The 20,670-nt window shown below is 41.9% G+C and overlaps 1 protein-coding gene across 1 annotated transcript in view; it reads left to right on the top strand.

Moving 5' to 3' along the window:
* Positions 1–10,439: 10,439 nt before the first annotated feature.
* The window catches only part of golph3a (golgi phosphoprotein 3a), a 91,970-nt gene continuing 81,739 nt past the window's right edge, over positions 10,440–20,670 (top strand). Inside the window, exon 1 of the mRNA XM_073064256.1 lies at positions 10,440–10,906. Within this exon, the coding sequence (XP_072920357.1) occupies positions 10,712–10,906 (195 nt within the window). The 5' untranslated portion in view covers positions 10,440–10,711. The remainder of the gene's footprint in view (positions 10,907–20,670) is intronic.

Here is a 20,670-nt window from a genome sequence, read left to right on the forward strand (position 1 = left end):
TCGGACAGCGTGATGGAGCCGAGGTGAGGGGCTGGCAACTGGGCTGCACCCAGGGAGAACGTCTGAAAGGTCTCGGCGTGAACCAGTCTCTTCCTGGGCAGGTCGACCAGTAGGCTGTGAGCCCGCAAGAAATCCGCACCCAGAAGTGGTTGGGCTACAGCGGCCAGTGTGAAGTCCCACGTGAACTGGCTGGAGTCGAACCGCAGCTGCACCAGACGGGTGCCATAAGTCCTTATTGTGCTGCCATTCGCGGCCCACGGGGGGGACCCGGCTCCCTGCTGCGGGTGTCGTAACTCGTCGGAGGTAAGACGCTGATCTCGGCACCGGTGTCGACCAAAAACCGGCGTCCCGACCTGCTGTCCCACACATACAGGAGGCTATCCCGATGGCCAGCCGCCGTAGCCATCAGCGACGGCTGGCCCTGGCGTTACCCGGGAACTGGCAGGGCGGGCGACAACTGGCCCTGGCGTTACCCGGGAACTGGCAGGGCGGGCGACAACAGCGGGCTTCTGCGCCCCACCGCTGGTGGTAGAAACACCATTGCCCGTTGGGCTCCACACCCTGGCCTCTGGGTTTAGCGGGCTCTGCGGCCGGGCCTGGACTGGTTTGCTGCGGGGAGCGTGGCCGGGTGATCAGTGAGATGGACGCCCCACTCCCCTTCTTGGCGTTCCACAGCAACTCCGCCCGGGCTGCCACCTTCCGGGGGTCGCTGAAATCCGCGTCGGACAGCAGTAGGCGTATGTCCTCGGGCAGCTGCTCCAGGAATGCCTGCTCAAACATGAGGCAGGGTGTGTGTCCGTCGGCCAGAGACAACATCTCATTCATTAAAGCTGATGGAGGCCTGTCTCCCAAGCCATCCAGGTGCAGTAAACGGGCAGCTCGCTCGCGGCGGGAGAGCCCTAAAGTCCTTATGAGCAGGGCTTTGAATTCCGTGTACTTGCCGTCCGCCGGGGGAGACTGTACGAACTCCGCGACCTGGGCCGCTGTGTCCTGGTCGAGGGAGCTCACCACGTAGTAGTAACGGGTGTCCTCTGAGGTTATCTGCCGAACGTGGAATTGGGCTTCTGCTTGCTGAAACCATAGGTGAGGTTGTAGCGTCCAGAAGCTTGGCAGTTTCAAGGAAACCGCATGAACAGATGCGGCGTCGTTCATCTCCGGTCCAAAAACGTTTGGACCATCGGGGTCACCAATTGTAGCGGTGTGCTACACGCAGCGCTGAAATAACGACACGGAGTCGGTAAACTGCAGTCAAAGATAAAGTTTATTCCAACTTCACAGTCTTGCTTTAAAGTCTCCCTCGCCCCCCGGATGCCTTGAGAGGTACGTACTGACACCGCCTCAGGCTTTCTCCCTTTGTCCCGGACCTAGCCTTTGTGCCTGCACGCTGGCTAATTGTCAGCCGGTTCGAGTGTGCTAGTAATTGGGTCGCCACAATGTCATGAAAGCGATCCACCATTGTTGATTGCAGAACGCTTTATGTTTCATTAGCGGAATCAAAAGGAAGGGGGGGTCCACTTCAGCCTACGTGGCTGAACTGAAGAAGTTAGGGGCTTAATAATGTAGTGAGAGATTGTTCAGCGTGTGGAATCTACAAGAAAACTTTCAAAACAGCTTCTAGCTGAAGCACAATGTACATTTAAAATAGCAATTGATATCGTTGTATCAACGGAAACAGCAGAGACACAATTAAGTTGCAGTCAGGAATGAAAGTGAGTGTGAACAAAATTGCAGCAAAACAACAAGCCAACAAGCCACATTAGACATGCATGTGGTAAAAACAGGAGGACCAGCTGCGAGTGGCTGGGATAACTACAACTTGAATTGAGATCATCCACCATTTCCATGCCATATCCCCTACAATCAAGTCAAGTAAAAGTGAATTAAGAAATGTACTGTATGATGCTACAGCAGTGTTCAAGAATGACATTAGAAAACACAAACATATCAAGGATAAAATAGCATTAAATGAAAAGAGACTGTTCAGATTCTTACACCAACCATGGTAAAGTAGCCAGTGAACTAGCTTGCATGGAGATGGAAGGAATCCTTTCCAAGGCTGAGTGGAGCCCGTGGGCAATGATAGTGGTCCCAGTAGCCAAAAGAATAGGTCTGTCAGGATCTGTGATGATCTTAAGGTCACCATCAAGCCAGTTCTGAAAGTAGATCAATACCCTCTGCCCAGGATATCTTTGCAAGCTTTTCTGAAGGGAAACACTTCAGCAAAGTGGACTTACCTGAGGCCTACATGCAGGTGGAGATGGAAGGACAGTCCAAAGTGTTTCTCACCACAAGCATTCACAAAGGCTTTATCACTAAAGTAGGCTTAATTATCTACCTGCACTCTGGCAGAAAGCTATGGACCATGTGCTGCAAGGCTGTCCAGGCACCCAGTGTTACCTGGATAACATCATTGTTACCAGTAAGGTTGACAAGGAATATCAAAGCAGTGTTAAAAAGATTAGAAGATTATAGAGAGCATGATGCAACAATTGTGAATTCTTTAAACAAAGCATCACTTACTGTGGTCACACCATCATCTCACAAGGTTTACACAAGTGCGCCAAGAAAATTCGAGCAGTAGTGGATGCCCCAAGGCCAAAGGACATGTCATAGTTGCCACACTTTTCAGGATTTGTCAATTACTATAACAGGTTCCTCCCCAACTTGGCCACTATGCTCCTTCCCTTGAACTCATTACTACAGATCGGGAAATGATAACGGACAAAGCAGTGTAAGGTGGCTTTCCGAAAGGTAAAGGAAATGATGACATCAGACACTATACTCACACGTTAGGATCCACATCGTCCATTGAAGCTTGCCTGTGACACCGTGCCTTACAGTATAGGTGCAGCCATGTTATATTTCACGAGTGATGGAAGCAAACGCCCCATAGCTTTGGCATCACATTCCCTCACTGCTACAGAGAAAAATGCCACACAGTTGACAGAGAGGCCTTGAGTCTGGTATGGGTATAAAATGTTTCAACGAGTAGTTGTATAGGAGAGTTCACCCTCACTACTGACCACCAACCACTAGTGTCCATTTTCAATCCACAGAAGGGTGTTCCACTAACAGCAACCACAGGAGTATAAAGATGGGTTCCGTTTCTTGGAGGACACAATTACAAGATCAAATTCATAAGGACAACTAATCATAGAAAGGCTAATGGATTGTCCTGTTTACCCTTGAAAAAGGAAATACCTGAAAAAATTTACAAAAGAGGACACTCCTCTTGACGTATTCTCCTATTATGGCAGGGATGATCCAAAGGGAAAGCAGAAAGGACTCCACACTATCTCAGGTCTACACAGCAACCCAAAATGGCTAGAATGTGCAGCAGAAATCCCAGTTTACCCTTATTACCAGTGTGAGAATTAACCTGGCCTTGACAGAGGTTGCCTTGTGTGAAGATTGAAAGTTGTTGTGCCATCCAAGCTGAGAGCTCAAGTATTGGAGGAGCAACATGCCAGTCATCTAGGTGTGGTTAAAGCTCGAAGCTTTGTCTGGTGACCTGGAATAGATCAGCTGATCAAGCAGTTTGCCATGAACTGTTGGGGATGCCAATGCATCCAGAAGATGCCAAGCACAGCACCTCTCCATCAGTGGCATCAGAAGCAAGGCAGCAATAAGAAATGTCAAAGTTCTGGGACCCAGCAAGCAGGGTCTTCTCAGATGGTACCTCACTATCTATCAATACCCAGCCTATAGGAGCCATAAAATACCTATGGCTTATAGGATTTCCTGAGGTACACCTTAAGTGACCTCAGGAAGAGATTATTGGGTTCTCTAACAAGAAGAACCAAAACTACTTCAATGAGAAAGACTAGAAGATAGAGGAGCTAATTAATTGTGATTGCAAAACGTTCATTGATCCAATGCCCCAGCTTTCCTCAAGGGAACAGAAACTGCTCTACAGGCCTCATAAAGCAGAGATCCCCCGGATCACTTAGGCAAGACCCGGGACAGAGAGCATAAACATTTAATCAATTTCCTAAAAGCAATGACTGTCTCAAATGCTTCAGCATTACACTGTCTAAACACCCAGGAGTTCACCATACCTGCAGCCAGGAATGGGAGTACATATGATAGAGAAAGAGGCAGTCAGTAGCTGCTGAATGGAAGGCTTTAAAGACCTCTTCTACCATGAATCTGACCTTGATATTAATGCCGATGACTCCATCCCAAAGCAGCTAATTTGGGCCAGCTTTGACACATTTCCAGGCATATAAAGCCACATCCCAACTCAGGAATAATACACGCACATACCTATTCACCCTAACCTGCTGAATTCTTTCGTTATTTTGTTTGTGTTGCACATGAATAATGCCGACTTGGAAGCATTTAGCATTCTGCTGAAATCCTAAGCTTCGGTAAGAAATCCACAGCCTCACCAGTCATATCCAGAAAGGAGGATATTGATGAGCAAATGGACTTGGCAGTCCTGGTGCAGGGGTTCCCCAAAGGTTAACTTGCAGGCTAAGTTTGTCATAAGGAAGGTAAATGCAATGTTAGCATTCATGTCAAGAGAACTAAAAAATACAAGTGAGGATGTAATGATGAGGCTTAATAAGGCATTAGTCAGACCTCATTTGGAGTATTGTGAGCAGTTTTAGGCTCCATTGCTAATAACAGTTATGTTGTATTGGAAACGGTCCAGAGGAGGTTTAGGAGAACGTTCCCAGGAATAAAAGGTTCAAAGGTTCAATTTATTTTCAAAGTATGTATGCAGAATACAACTCTGAGATTCGTCTTCTCCAGATAACCATGAAATACAGAAAACCATGGAAGCCATTGAAAGAGAAGTCATAACCCCCCGACACAAAAAGAAGCAAAAACTTGAAAACCCCGAAACCCCCAACCCCTCCCTCACACAAAACTAACCCACCTGGAAAACAGAAGCTAACATCAGTCCCCAAACTCTCTTCCATACAAAAATCTAACATACAAGGAAAAAAAACTGTGACAATAACATCAACCCCCTCCCACAGACAAAAAAAACTAACAGATCCCCCCTCACACAGAAAAACACCAACAAGAACATCAGACCCCAAATCCCTAAACCTCCCTCGCACAAAAACTAACCTATCACCCAGGAGGACATCAAACCACCAACCTGCCAATCAGCAACAAGAAAGAAAACACGGAAAACTGAAGGAGACCAATATAGACTACAGTCCATGCCAATAATCACAAAAATACTCATAATTTCAAAAGCATCTTCCATCAGCATCAAGCAGAGGGACCGCTCAAACTCAGGCCTTCTGTGGAGAATGACTGCTGACCTGTGGCCTCCTCTACATTCGCCATGATGTTTCAATCTTCCTCCATGCTTTGATCAGCGGGAAATGGTTAATGCAGTAGGAAATAGAAAGATTGATCAATTATCAGAGTTCAGAGAAGTGAGAGATGATGTTATCGAAATACACCAAGTTCAGGAGAATTGGCAGGATGGATATAGAACATTACTGCACATTACAGGCCCTTCAGCCCATGATGTTGTGCCGAACTGTTAATCTACTCTAAGATCGATCTAACTCTTCCCTCCCACATAGCCCTCCATTTTTATTACTTGAATACAGTTATCTAAAAATCTCTTAAATGTCGCAAATATATCTTCCTTTACTACTAGCCCTGACAGCATTTTCCAAAAACCCACCAGTCTCAATGTAAACAAATCTACCTCTGACATCTCCTCTCCCCCGCCTATACTTTCCTCCTATCACCTTAAAATCTTGCCGTTTTGTATTTCTGCCCTCGGATAAAGGTGCTGGCTGTCCACTCTTATACACCTAACAAGTCACATCTCACCCTCCTTCGGTCCAAAGCGAAGAGCCATAGTTGCTCAACCTTTCCTCATAAAACTTGTTCTCTAATCCAGCCAGCATCTTGGTAAATCACCTCTTCACCCATTCTTTCAGACAATACAAACCTTTACTCAGAAAAGTCAATATGGTTAATTAAGGAAACATCATTTCTAACTTACGACTTATTTTTGTAAGAAGGTAACAAGGAAAGACAGTAAAGACAAAGCATATGGTCTTGTCTGCAAATCTGTCAATCACATGGATCTTAAAAGAGCAGTTGATAAAAGCCCACTTGGCAAACTAATCAGAAGAATAAAAACTTGTGGAAGTCAAGGGAAATGGCAAGTTAGATGCAAAACTCACCTGGCAGCAGGGAAATATTATTGGTTGGCAGGTGTTTTGGAGATGGAAGTGTTACGAATGTGGAGCAACTCTGAGGGGCCGAAGGGTGCAAAGTCGCCCCCTCCTTTTTGAGAATCGCAGGATCGCTATTATTTCGGGTCTGAGACCCAGGAAATGAGAGAGATACACATCATGTCAATAATGAGAGAGAGAGACGCAGGATCACAGCAAAGGCAGTTGTTATGGACAACGCAGAATACACAAGGTTTGGAATGTCTCCTAACAAAAAGCGGAACAGAACCACTGATTACTGCTATTGTCTCTTGGAGAAGGAATTGTGTATTGAGTACTGTACTATTCATTGAAACCCCTCAGGGGACAACCAGAGTGGTCTGGTTGAGGGATTGCATCATCCCAACCTGATTGACATCTGAGACCCCGTGAGTGAGGATAAAAGAGGGGTCTGGGGAACACCCCTCAGACACACCAGGAGAAACGCTAGAAATCCAGTGACAGTGTTTTATAGCGAAGCCGGTGAGAGCTCGTGTGTGTCCTCCCTTGCCTGGGTGGCGGGCTCATCACGGAAGAATGGTTAGCTAAAGGAGAGGTCACACCTGAACGGCCACAACAATGAGACACCGACGGATCGAAATCATAAAGGAAGGTTGGCAAAACACTTAGCGGTAACTGTTCCCATTCTTCTATCTCTCTCTCTCTCTCCAACAATTGCAACACAGTGACAAACAAACGACGGCAGCCTGTGTGAACTGAAATTAACTTTAGATTTCCATCGGACAATTCATTATCCCCTAGACAACGATAGAGCTTATTTCTTATTGATTATTATTATACCCGCACTTTTAGGTTTAGTATTGATGACGTATATTATCTGTATATTTGCATTGATATTATTTTTGTGTATTTTTATTAATAAATACCGTTAAAAATAGTATCGCCAGACTCCAATGGACGCCTCTATCTTTGTTGGTAAGTAACCCAGTTACGGGGTTCGTAACAGAAGTCTATTTCTACTAAACACAGAGTCTAATCTCTTGTTTTTCATGGTATCCAAAAATGATTTGATAAATATACAAAGGTTTTATTATTGAAAAATTTGCAGAATGCAGAAGTTGTCCATGTAGTGAGAAAAAAATGTCAGAGGCTGCAGGGAGTGTTCAATGGTCTGATTAAATTGGCAGAAAAGTTGAAAGTGGAATTTGATCTAGAGATGTGAGCGGTTATGCATTAGGGAGGGACAAGCAAGGAGAAAGTATACACAAATGTCTCAAAATGGCTGCGCAGGTGGACAAGGCAACAGGCCATTTCCATTTTGTCTGAATTATTGAATGCAGGAGTGTGGATTTCGTCCAGTTAAATGTACCAAAGTTGCAATTTGATACTAATGGATGGTGGTGTAGAATTGTTACTTTTCTTGTAATTTGTTTTCTGGAAACTTTCTGATGTTAATGGTGAGTATCATATTACATAAATCTGGCTATCTGATTGGTTCATGTTATCAATGGAATGTAATGTTATCAGTAGCTTTGTTCACTCTCTTTTCCTTGTGATTTCTTTCCCTGCTCTTCCCCCTTCTCCACCATACTTCATCCACTTGTAACACTACTAAAATGATCATAAGCAACTTTTTACACCCCATTCTTAATTTCCAAAGAATCTTTGGATCGCAAAAACTTCAGGATCTAACACTACCTTCATTTTTAGTTCTACAATCTGTTAAAACAAGCAGCATTCAAATGTATGCAAATGACATCCAGCACTTCCTCTTTTATGGCACTGAATCCAAAAGTATTCTCCATCAAACTGCTTGTCCAAATCCTGGATAAAATAATGAAACTGTTTTGCTACACATGCTTCTGACAGCAAAATAGTTAACTTCTCTGTGTAAACACTCAGGCCTATGTTGGACTACAAACCATGAATATTTTTTACCTTGACCTGAGGTTCCTTTACCTAGCTCAATCTCAGCCTTTCAAAGTCTAAATAACTTGTTGTGTTCCAAACCTCTCTTCTTTCACATATCTAGATTTTTTGCTTTAAAAATACAACGTCCAAAAATACAAATAATTTTAACTCTTTCTCATCACCAACTGTCCCACCCTGTGTCCTTCTTCCAACCATTACTCTCCTCTTCATCAGCTGCTTCATTCCTCCTACCACCACCTCTCTATTCTCCAAACCTGCCTTCCTACCAACCTCATCTCACCTCCTTTTCTCACTTATTTTTCCCCCTCTTCAGTCACAGAAACTCAGCTAAGCCAACCACATAACAATGGCATCTCCAAGTATAAGCCACAGGTTGGGGATCATAAGACATAAGAGCACAATTAGGCAATTCAGCCCAATGTGTCTTTCTTGGCTGATTTATAACCCCTGTCAACCTCATTCTCCTGTCTTCTTCCTGTAATCTATGACACACTTACAATTTAAGAACCTATTAACCCCCGCTTTAAATATATCCACTGACTTGGCCTGCACAACCATCTGTTGCAATGAAGTCCACAGATTCACTACCCTCTTGTGGAAGAAATTTCTCATTTCTATTCTAAGGCTGTGCTCTCTGCTCCTAGACTCCTCCACTATAGGAAACATCTTCATCATGTCCACTCTATCTTGGCCTTTCAATATTAGATAGGTTGCAATGAGAACCCCCCCCCCCCCCCATTCTTCTAAATTCCAGTGAGTACAGGCCCAAAGTAATCAAATGCTCCTCATACATTCCACCTTTCATTCCTAGGGTCATTCTTATGACCCTCGTCTGGACCTTGTCCAATACCAGCACATCGTTTCTCAGGTCAGGGGCCCAAAACTTGTAGCAAATTCACGTCCTGGCACCATACTACTTGTTCACTTCTAAATTATGTGATGAAATAATATCTATTTGCTTAAGCGTGCACCAAGGCCTGAGTCAACATAGTAGTGCACCAGTTATAAATTCTCAAGATGCCCAAACCATCCAGTCCAAAGCAGTCATCTTGATTAACATCCCATCCACCACCTTATATATTCACTCATTCCATATATACCAGACACACAACATTGTGGTGTCTCTATCTAGGTTCCTGCAGTGAACCATCCCACTACTATTTGCAAGTTCCTTCAAAGTCATACAGGGCTGAAGCTTCAGGTCAGAAGATGGGATTTAGGAATTTTCAACCAGCACAGGTCATGATCGGCTGAATGGATTGGGTACACTGTTTTCTATGACTCTGATGCCAATGATTCCAACTCAGAAAACAAAAATGCAGTTCCTTCATCTTCACTGGGTCCAAATTCCAGACTTCCTGATGCTTGCAAAGCCCTGGTGGGCCACCATTCACCAAGGATAGCATCATTTAATGAAGATGGCTCACTCCCACCATTGTTCATGAGACACCTACATTCCTGAAGTATGGATAAAACCCTTCTCCTCTCCTCTGCCTACCCCCGCCCCCCAAGTGGTGTCATTCACACCCCATCTGCCTAACCATAAGATCATCAGATATAGAAGAAGGCTTCTATATCTGATGATCTTCTGGTTAGGCAGATGGGGTGTGAATGACACCACTAATTTGGCCATTTGGCTCATCGAGTCAGCTCTGCCATTCCATCATGATTAGTTTTTATTTCAACTCAATTCGCCCACCTTTTCTCCACACCCTTTAATGATCAAAACCTATCAGCCCCAAGATTTGATGTCCTCAGCCCTGTATGGCAACAAATTCTGAAAAAATTCCTCCTTGTCTCTTTTTTAAAGAGACTTCTCTTTATTCTGAGACTGTGCACCTAGATCCTAGACTCTCCCACTAATGAAAACAACCTCTCCATCCACGTCCACTCTATTCTGGCCTCTCAGTAGTCAGTAAGTTTCAAAGTCATCCCCCTCATTCTTCTGAACTCCACACAGAGTACAGGCCAAGACATATCAAATGCTTTTTAAGAGGGTGGCATCCTCTGCCCCATTGATACTCCATAAAGTCAGATTCCCTCTAGACAGGCCATTAAACCCCCTTCCTTCCATTTCCACACACCTTAAACATTGCTTCCTCTGCATTATCCGCCCTCTCCCATCCCATTTCTCTGCTCTTCAAGACACTTTTCACCTCCCACCCTCTGCTACCTCCGCTGGTTGGCGCTCCATTCATCTCCTCCTATCCCTGCCGGTTGGTGCATCATTCACCTTCTCCTCCCTCACCCCCCGTCTTTCTGCAAGACACACAGCATGCTGCAGGAACTCGGCAGGTCAGGAAGTGCCCACAGAAGGGTAATAAACAGTTGCTTATAGACGCGCTCGCTCGGGTGTGCAGCTTTAAAGCCCCGGCGGCAGCGGCCTCTGCCACATCCCTCTGTGACGTCACGCGGGCCTCCCCGTCGCCATATTGCTGGAAAATAACCCGGTTACGGGCGGCTCGCACTCGGGCGATCCTCACCGCCGCCTCCTCCTGCTCACTCCCCTCTCGCACCGCCGAGCGAAAAGCAACCGCCCTCAACATCCCGCGGCCCTCGATTGATGCAGCCTCGCTGCTGACAAGGGAAAAGGTAGCAGCAGCTGCGGCCGCCCTCGAACCATGTCGACTCTGACCCAGCGGAGTTCCGGCCTTGTCCAGAGGAAAACGGAGGCGTCCAGGAACGCGGAGAAAATCGGCGAGGATGACGAGGACCGGAGGGATGAGCAGGACCAGGAGGACGAGAAGGGCGACTCCAAAGAAACTCGCCTCACCCTGATGGAGGAGGTCCTACTCTTAGGCCTAAAGGACCGGGAGGTCTGATTTATTTTATTAAGTTTCACTTTAGATGGAATAAAATGTTTTTTTTCTTTGAAAATGTACAGCATAATTTATAGACACGTAAGGTTCCAGCAGTGTAACAGTCAGCTTAACCTCGCTGAACGGAAGAACTTTAGACGAGAGGTGGGATTTTTTTGCGGTGATTGTCGTTGATGTTAACCAATGGTGAGAGAGAATGCGGCTTTGGAAGCACGTGGCATGGAATTGGTCCAATTGGAGTGTCGGGAAAGCGGGACTTGGCGTGAGTCGGCAGCGGTTGGTTGTAAAAGTACACAATCCCCACAGCAAGACTCAGACCCGCTAGGTGTTGCTGCTACTCTTGGCAGTCATTGGGTGTATCGACAGTTGGGCATTTCTTGGTGTTTACTTTGACAGGACCGTGAAACAACCAGGGAATTAAAAGAAATAGAATTCTGAATTTAAAAATACAAACACCTGTACTGAGTTAAGTATTGTATGTAATTAGTTTTGCTACAACAAGTGTATGGGACATTGGAAAAAAAGTTGAATTTCCCCATGGGGATGAATAAAGTATCTATCTATCTATCTGACACCAGGATATCTGCAGCTGCTGGAAATTAGAGCAACACACACAATATGCTGGTGGAACGCAGCAGGCCAGGCCTGATGAATGGTCTCGGCCCGAAAGGTTGACTGTACTTCTTCCTATAGATGCTGCCTGGCCTGCTGCGTTCCACCAGAATTCTGAATTTAAAGTGGAGAAAAACTCTGGTCTGAGGGATTTTACAAATGCACCTTTTTTGAGTGAGACTCTTGAAGGTACAGATCTTAACGGATCATTTCACGAAACACGTGACTTTTTCATTGCAGAAAGTACCAGAATCAATATAAGAACATAGAGCAGGAATAAATCATTTAACCCTTGTACATTCATAAAATTGTGGTAGATTTGTATCACTTTCCTAACTCCTGATCCTTGATTTGCTACATATTGGTATTTATCAATCTCTTTCATGACTATATGCAGCAACTAAGCTTTTACAGTCCTCTTGGGGAGCCAATTGCAAAGATTCATTACTTTCTAGTTGAATATATTTTTCTAATTTCTGCCCTGAAGAGTCAGAGCGTCATCTTGTGACAATGACCCTTGATTCTATACACCTCACCCGTCCACCCAAGTGAAATATCAATGTAGAATTTGATTCCAAAAGATTGTATATATTTTGATGAGATATCCCAGGTATCAAGCTGGTGAACTATTACAGTGCTCCTACTTAAGTATATCTTAGCTTAGTTATGGGCCTGGTATCCCAAACTACATTTGAGAAATAACAACAGCAAAGTGGGTATGGCAACTTCTGTTCATGGAGAAATGTTAAAACATTCCTTCCACAGATAATGCCTTACCTAATGAGTATTTGGCATTTTCTGTTTCTACTGTACTTTTTCAGTATTTGTATTCTTTTGCGTTTTGGTAGTAGTACAGATGTGGTCTCACCCAGGCCCTATGTAACAGGAGCAGGATGTCTCTACTGAAATCTTACTGCAATTAAGGATATTGTTAATTGCTTCCTGTGCCTGTTTGTGTCTTTAGAAATGTCATAAAATTTGGCAGTACCTAAGGGTGTGTATGGGGGCGGGGGGAGTAGCAATCTGAAATCTTGTAAAATCTCCAAACCTTGTAATTTATTTGTGAATCTTCTGAATTTTTAACAGGAATTGTATGGTTCAAAATGCTTCAGCGGTGAGAGATCTAGATTTGCTTTACAGACCTGTGTTGCTGTTATTCTAAAAACATCCTATGAAATGCTACTTTTAATTACATAAGAGCATAAGAAATAGGAGCAGGCCATCTGGCCCATCAAGCCTGCTCTGCTATTGAATAAGATCATGGCTGATCTGACCATGGATTCATCTCCACCCACTCGCCTTTTCCCCTTGACCCTTAATTCCCCTACTGTGCAAAAATATTACCACCCTTGTCTTAAATATATTTACTGAGGTAGCCTCCACTGCTTCATTGGCCACAGTTTCACCACTTTGGGAAAAGCATTTCCTCCTCATCTCCAACCAAAATTTACTCCCTGAATCTTGCGGCTACATCTTCCTAGTTCTAGTCTCACCTACCAGTAGAAACAACTTCCCTGCCTCCATCTTCTCTATCCCTTTCATAATTTTGTACGCTTCTATAAGATCTCCTCTCATCCTTCTGAATTGCAGCATCAATAAAATTGAGTCTAGTATTTATTTATTTTGCAAGTTATGGAATAAATTTTCAGTTTATTTTCTAAAGCTAAAATAAATGAAACTGGTCAGATATCTTGCTTATTATGTAACAAAAGTGATTGATTATTTTTTCATTAAACATTGCCTCTATGGATATAGCACTTAAACAAGTGACATGATCGTAGCAAAATTTGCTTAGAAAAAGTGTTTGATTTGAATGATATTTTTATTTTTCCCTATGTATTCAATATTTCCATTGCGCAAGTTACATCTACAAATTTAGAAAACCTCTACAAAGCAGATGTTTTGCTGAAAATCATGGACAAATTAATACAGGATTGTGACTGCTTAAAAACTCTTGCAAAAATGCTCATGAGCTATTCAAATGAAATCTGAATTAACTTGTTCAGGTACTCTTCTGTACTAGAACAATGTTTCATCGTCTGCTGTGGATATCTGAATGCAGATTTCATGCATTTCCATTGCATTTGCATTTCTTTATTTGCGAAAAGAGTATATTGAGCTTGAGATTTATTAAATCTGAATGCAAATTATCCTTGCAGTGATTTTAATGACAAGAATATTGTTGATTGTCTTGATCGACATTCTTCACCTCTAGCAGATATGTATCTGGGATATTACTGGACACAGATTACAGTAGGTTACCCCAATTAGCCAAAGTTTCATAGAAATAGTTGGAAGAGTATAAAAGGGACAAAATGCAGTTTAACTGAGTAACAAATTATGTATACAAATGAAATACAGAACAAATTAGTACTGTAGTAGTATTGATAGTGTTCTATAAAACTGTGTCTTAGTTCTTTATAGTTACGGACAGAGGAATTCATCCAATGTATGCTGCCGTGTTCTTTTGATTGCCTGTAAATGAACAAAATCAGCGCAGGCAGATAATAGTGCAGATAATAACTGCCTTCATGCAATGTTTGACAATTACATCCTCCAAATCTTTATTTTCATTGTAACATTCAAGTTGATTGCTGATACCTTCAAATTCTTCGTAAGTCCTCACTTGTTGAAGTAATGATACCATTCCATTTTCACTTCTGGTCTTTTCTGGCATCTCCTCACCGAATGCTTGAAACCACAGTGAGCAAAGCAGTTCTGAATTGTCTTGCTGCTTATTTCTCATCAACTAGCAGTGACAAAAGTCACTGCTTTTCGAACACAAACACACGCAGCTGACGCTACTTAAAAACTGTTCACTCTGAGCATGGTGTATTGTCTAACAGAAGTGTAAATGACTCACTTTAGTTAGAAACTGTTCGGCGACAGTCTCCTGTCCCAATTAAGCAAAGCAAACCCCAGCTATTTTCTCAATTGGTTTTTGTTCTTTAAGAGTTGGCCCAAATAAGCTACTGCCCCAATTAACTGGACTCCACTTTATCTGCCTCATGGTACAATATTAACATTGAAGTGTGTGAACGAGTGTGTGTACTAAGACATGCACACCCACTCAATTATATACTTTTCATTATATAAGACAAATATTGATTTTTGCTTTAAGTTTGAATTACTGTAGCATAATATGAAAATGTGAAAGCTGCATGGATAGAACTTGCATTATTCTCTTGACATAAGAAAGCTGAGGGGAAAAGTTGTGGCCTTAAGCAAAATAGGAGAATTGCATTCAATATCTGTCTGAAGTTATGTCAGTTAAAATATAGTTCGGTTTTCCAAAGTATTGTTTGAATACAGCTGACACCTGCATTACGGCTGTTCAGATTACAGACATTTGCCTTTATGCCCCAAAAATTGAAATACACAATAAAATTTGCTTGCAGAGAATTTGTGAAAAAAAGTAAATAAGTCAACAGATTGTATTTTCACTTTGTATTTCTTGACATATGTGTAGATGAAGGAAAATTGTGATAATAGATTATATATATGAAATGTTTCTAGGAATATCAACCTCTCCCCCAACTACTCATGGGGAATCACATATTAAACAGTGAGGCAGTACAGCTGGCTCACTTAAAGGGATATAATTATTTTGATCTCTTTCCGCTAGAAGTATGTTGTTTGATACGGTTGAGGGTAGTAACTTGTTCCTGTTTCATTGAGAGGATAAAGGGTTTATTCCCTAAAATATGAGTACATTATTGTGTCCATTCCTCCCTTTCCTGCTGGTGACAATTAAAAATGATGCATTCCTTGCTGGAGAACTTACTACTTCTATTGATGTGTAACAACGTGTGAAGAGCCTTTTTTTAATCAGTAGTATCTTATACCGCTGACGTGGCTGACATTTGTTTGAGTGATATTTGATGCAGCATTAAAATTTGTAGCAAGGAGGTGTTTGTTTTTACAGTCTAATTCAATAATGTTTAAGATTTCTTTTTGCACCAGTTCTACTACTTCAATATTCCACCTCTCTTCTCCTGCATGCCACAAATTGTACTGAAAATGAACATAAACGCTACATGCTCACTTCCTGCATATGTTTTCTTACCAAAAGTGAGTTACAAAATTACTAAAAAATCTATAATTTTTAATTGTGTGGTGAATCTATGGAATTTGTTGCCACAGGTGGCTGTGGAGGCCAAGTCCCTGGGTATATTTAAGGCAGAGGTTGATCGACTCTTGATTAGTCGGGGCATGAAGGGATACAGGGAGTATACAGGAGCTTATGACTGAGAGGAAAAATGAATCAGCCATGAAGAAATGACAGAGCAAACTCGATGGGTCAAATGATGTAATTCTGCTCCTATATTTGAATATATTGAGTGTAATAATAGGAATGTTTATAATTAAGAACTCTAATGACATTGTTCAGATAAAATATGCTATGTCAAAATTTGAGTTGCTCTCAAGTAATGACTTGCAACATTTCCTCTTGCACTGGGGCATGAGCAATACTCTAAAAATACAATTCTTCAACTTTGTTTTGGAAATACATACAGGCAGTCCCCGGGTTACCTACAAGTTCCGTTCCTGAGTCCGTCTTTGTCAGATTTGTACGTAAGTTGGAACAAGTACATCCAGTATTATTTAGCGTCAGTTAGTCAAACGTTTGACTTAGAATATAGTATATATTTTACCTTTCTATGCATATAAAACACTTAAGAAACGTATGTATTCCAATAATTAAACCACTGCGTTGCTTAGTAATAATTGTAGCTTTCATTGGGGCAGGGCCTTTCACATGCTCCATTATTCTCACTTTATCCGTTATCCTTTAAAACTGTTCGATCGTTGACCGACTGTAGCCTAACGCTTTTCCAATGACCGATGGCATTTCACCTCTTTCCAAATGCTTTATTATTTCCACTTTATTTTCAATCATGTTTGCTTCCCGTCAATGGAACAGAAACACTGCAGGCGGCGGGTCCTGAGCTGCGCCAGCTCACAAGGTCCGCTGGGTCCTAAGGACCACCACACTGAATTCCCCGGGTCCTGAACCCCACTGCACTGAGACAGGCTAAATGGGACAAGTGGGGGCTGTGCTAGGTTTGGGTTTTTTTGATCCTCCACAATATTTTGCGTGAGAATTTAAACTGGAGGTGGCCGTGTTTTTTTTTTACAAGGTTGAGTTGCGAGCTCGACATCAACCCAGCACAGATGGTACAGGAGTCACTGGATTGACATCAACTCAGCATGGGAGCAGTCTTGCACTAGATCGAACTCGGGAAACTCTGTTCTCGAGCCCAGCACTGATCTCACTGTGCCACCAGCCAACCAGAATGGGGGTGGCGGGGTCAAGGTGAATCTTACTGAGAAAAATTTAAGCCAAATACAAAGTTAAACACTCAACACAGTGTCAACGGCAACGACTTAAAATGGTGGATGGCATCGCGATCCGACTTAAAATGGCAGACGGCATCGCAATCTGACTTAAAATGGCAGACGGCATTCTCCTTCCTCAGTTCGTAAGTACGAGTTGTCCGTAAGTCGGACGTTCGTAACTTTGGGACTACTTGTACTTTATTTCTGTGTAATGTGTATTTTCCGTGGTGCTGATTATAAGTCAATGTGGGATTCAGTAGTTGTATACCTGCAAATAAAGAAATTAGAAGACTAAAATCACAACTCTCTGAATTATATTTGTTAGTTAATTGGAAATAAATGGCATGTCTCTTTATATTGGAAAGATATGTTTGTTGTGTTCCATTAACTTCTACACACGTGATGATATAGCATAATCCTGTGCTAAACTTTCTTAAGGAAATACATCTTCTTTTAAAGAAAATTATATAGGGAAAAGTTATTATGTGATGGTTTGCTGGTAATAGCAGTGAATATTTAAGATGCAAGATGAGCTGCTAATCGAGTGGGTTGTATTGTTCTGGATGGAATTGACCTTTTGGGTACTATTGGAGTTATAGTCATTGAGCAAGTGTAGTTTTTTGCTATTTTACTTCTGGTGTATGTCGTAAATAGTAGGAAAAGCTTAGGGAGGTCAGGAGGTGGGTTATTTGCTACAGAATACCTAACCTTGGGTTTGTTCTTGAAATCTGTATAAATGTGATTTCACAATTTATTTAAGTTTCTGGTTAGTGAGTACCCTGTTAATGTTGATGGTAAGGAACTTAAATAAAAGTAACTCTTGTACTTTGCCTATTTTTTTGAAAGGGAATTATAGTTAAAGAGTTACTTTTACTTCCTATTCTGCCAGATTTTAACATTATAAAAGTCAGTAGGTCCATCTAGTTTATTTTCCTAGGCAATTAAAAATGGTGCGTTTCTCCTCCAGATTCTTACCCAATTTAACTTGATGTGATCTAAGCTACTTTCTCTTAATCTCTTGGTAAGTTAATCTAAAAACTGACACTCTTCATGGAGCAGTATTTCTTTTATCTTTCTGAATCTATCCCTTTTAAACTTTATTTAACCTTGTCAACGTGACTGGGTCTGTACATCATTGAGCCTGCAATTTAAATTCTCATTCCATCTTCTTGTAGTTTTCTCTTCTCTGAGATATTCTAGCTTTCTGAGCTAATCGTATCCTTTTCCTTACACAATTCCAATTGTTGTGATTCTAATGTTACATCTAGCATTCTGCTTGGAATGTGATTGTCATGGCAATATTGTATCTTCTGTACAGTGTCTGCCGTTTATACTGAGTTGTCAATTCAGGAATAATATCCCAGGCACATGAAAGGAATATGATAATGAGGTACAAAAAGGCATAACTAGACGTTCAGCCAAGGAAAATCGCAAAGGGAGGGAGAAAGTGGTTCAAGTTGGTGATGTTTACCCTATACAAATAAGTCCCTTAAATATAAGGAAGACATAGTTAACTGTGCTGAAGATTACCTGGGTAAAGAGGTTGAGGAGCTAGAGTGCATTCTGCCTGCAGTTCTGATTAGTGCACTGTAAGAATGATGTTGTTCTCCTTAAAGAAGAGTGCAAGGAGAAAATGAGGTTGTTGCCATGACTGGAAAATTGTAGCTATGAAGAAAGATTGTTTCCTTTGGATCAGAGAAGGCCAACAGATGCCTCCTTGTGCAAAGTATCAAATTCTGGGAATATTAAGTTATTTAATCATAACACCACTGGACCATGCAACCACCTTGCAGCTACCATCAAGCAGAGGTACATAAGCCTGATGTCTCATACCACCATGTTCAACCTCTTTTCAACTATTCAGTTCTTGAACCAACCAGCAAAACCCTAAACCCCTTAAACAGTTTAGCAACAATATAGCCACTCTCATCACCTTGAACTGAAATTGATTGTTTTTTAATTGTTTATTTTGCGAAAGTGTATAATTTGGTTGTTTTTTGTGAAAGCTGTTTACATGATGCTATGTGTCTTTGCTGCTGTAGGTGAGTTTTTCATACCATTTTCAGATTCTTGCCCAATTTAACTTGCTGTGATCTAAGCTACTTTCCTTTAAAATTGACAGTATCTTCTCCCTCAACATGTATATTGGGTTCTAACTCATTAGTAACAGGTGCATTAACTATTTTCGGACTAATCCCTGACTCATTTTGCCTACTATTAGTCTTATTCTTCTCTTTTAATATACTTGTGCATATAACAATGAGCTCAATTTTGTCTTTCACATAAATGGTATAAGTTTAAAAATAAAATTTCTTAATAGGTTAGAAAATCAAGGAAGAAATTGGTAAGGTGATTAAAGCAGCAATGAGAGACTATAAATAACCTGACTTTGCCCTCAATAGTTCATTTAATGTAGATGCAAATGTACATGATCACACTGGTAGGAATCCTTACAGTTGTTGAAACAATGTTGTGCTTTACATCAGGGACATTGCCTATCATGTTGTGTGGCACTACCGTTATGTTGGATAGGTATAGAGCCTGTCTACCTCCTTAAAACTGGACATCCACGAAGGCCCATGGGCTGCCATTAGCACTGGAATTGGATTCCACCACAGTCTGTAAGGTTATGGTCCACAACTCCTCATGCAGGATTCCCAAAAGGTTAACTTGCAGGTTGAGCTGGTGGTAAGGAAGGCAAATGCAATGTTAGCATTTATTTTGACAGAACTAGAACATAAATGCAAAGATATAATGTTGAAGCTTTATAAGGTACTGATCAGAATGCATTTGGAGCTTTTTTGAGCAGTTTTGGGACCCTTGTATAAGAAAGGATATGCTGGCGTTGGAGAGAGTTCAGACGAGATTCAAGAGAATGATGTCAGGAATAAAACGTTAACGTATGAGGAGTGTTTGAAGGCTCCGGGCCTGCACTCGCTGGAGTTTAGAATAATGAGGGGGAGACCTCTGAAACCTATTGAATTATGAAAGGCCTAGATAGAGTAGATGTGGAGAGGATGTTTCCTATTGTGGGAGAGTCTAGGAGGAGAATAGCCTCAGAATAGTGGGATCTTCCTTTAGAGCAGAAATGAGAATTTCTTTAGACAGAGCATGATGTATTTGTGGAATTCATTGCCACAGATTGCTGTGGAGGCTATGACATTGAGTACATTTAAAGTAGAGTTAATAGATTCTTGATTATTAAGGGTATCAAAGATTATGGGGAGGAAAGACAGGAAAATGAGGTTCAGAGGGATAATAAATCAGCCCTTTTGAAATGGTGGAATAGATTCAATGGGCAGAATGGTCTAATTCTGCTCCTTTGTCTTATGGTCATGTTTACTGTATCATTACAATCCAGGTGGGAGATTAATTGTGTATCAGTTAGGAATGTGCAGAGTGCTTGGCAAGAGCAGCTTCAGGCATACTTAAAAATGATATTTGTTCTTAGTGATGCAGTAACACAGGATTACTGCATCTGGGTATAGAATAAAGCTACCCCGTAACTAATGGATCACTCTGGAATCCTGTCATATCGATTGTTAACGCTAATGGATAATTATGCTGTTAACAAGATGAGGCTCAAAGAACATGCATAAACATCCTCAACAATACATACATCCAGCTCAGAAGAGCCATTGAAGCACTGTTAGGTAAGTGTGCAGAATGAATCTATCTTTACTTTCATCTGATGTCCTTTTTACCAAGAAAGCCAACATTCACATAATTTGAGTCTCTAGATGATATCAAGGAGAGTTGTTAGTATTGATCCAGCAAAGACAAAAGGTTCAGATAGCATCTTAGCAGAA

This window comes from Hemitrygon akajei, chromosome 13 (assembly GCF_048418815.1).
Source record: "Hemitrygon akajei chromosome 13, sHemAka1.3, whole genome shotgun sequence".
NCBI lineage: Eukaryota > Metazoa > Chordata > Chondrichthyes > Myliobatiformes > Dasyatidae > Hemitrygon > Hemitrygon akajei.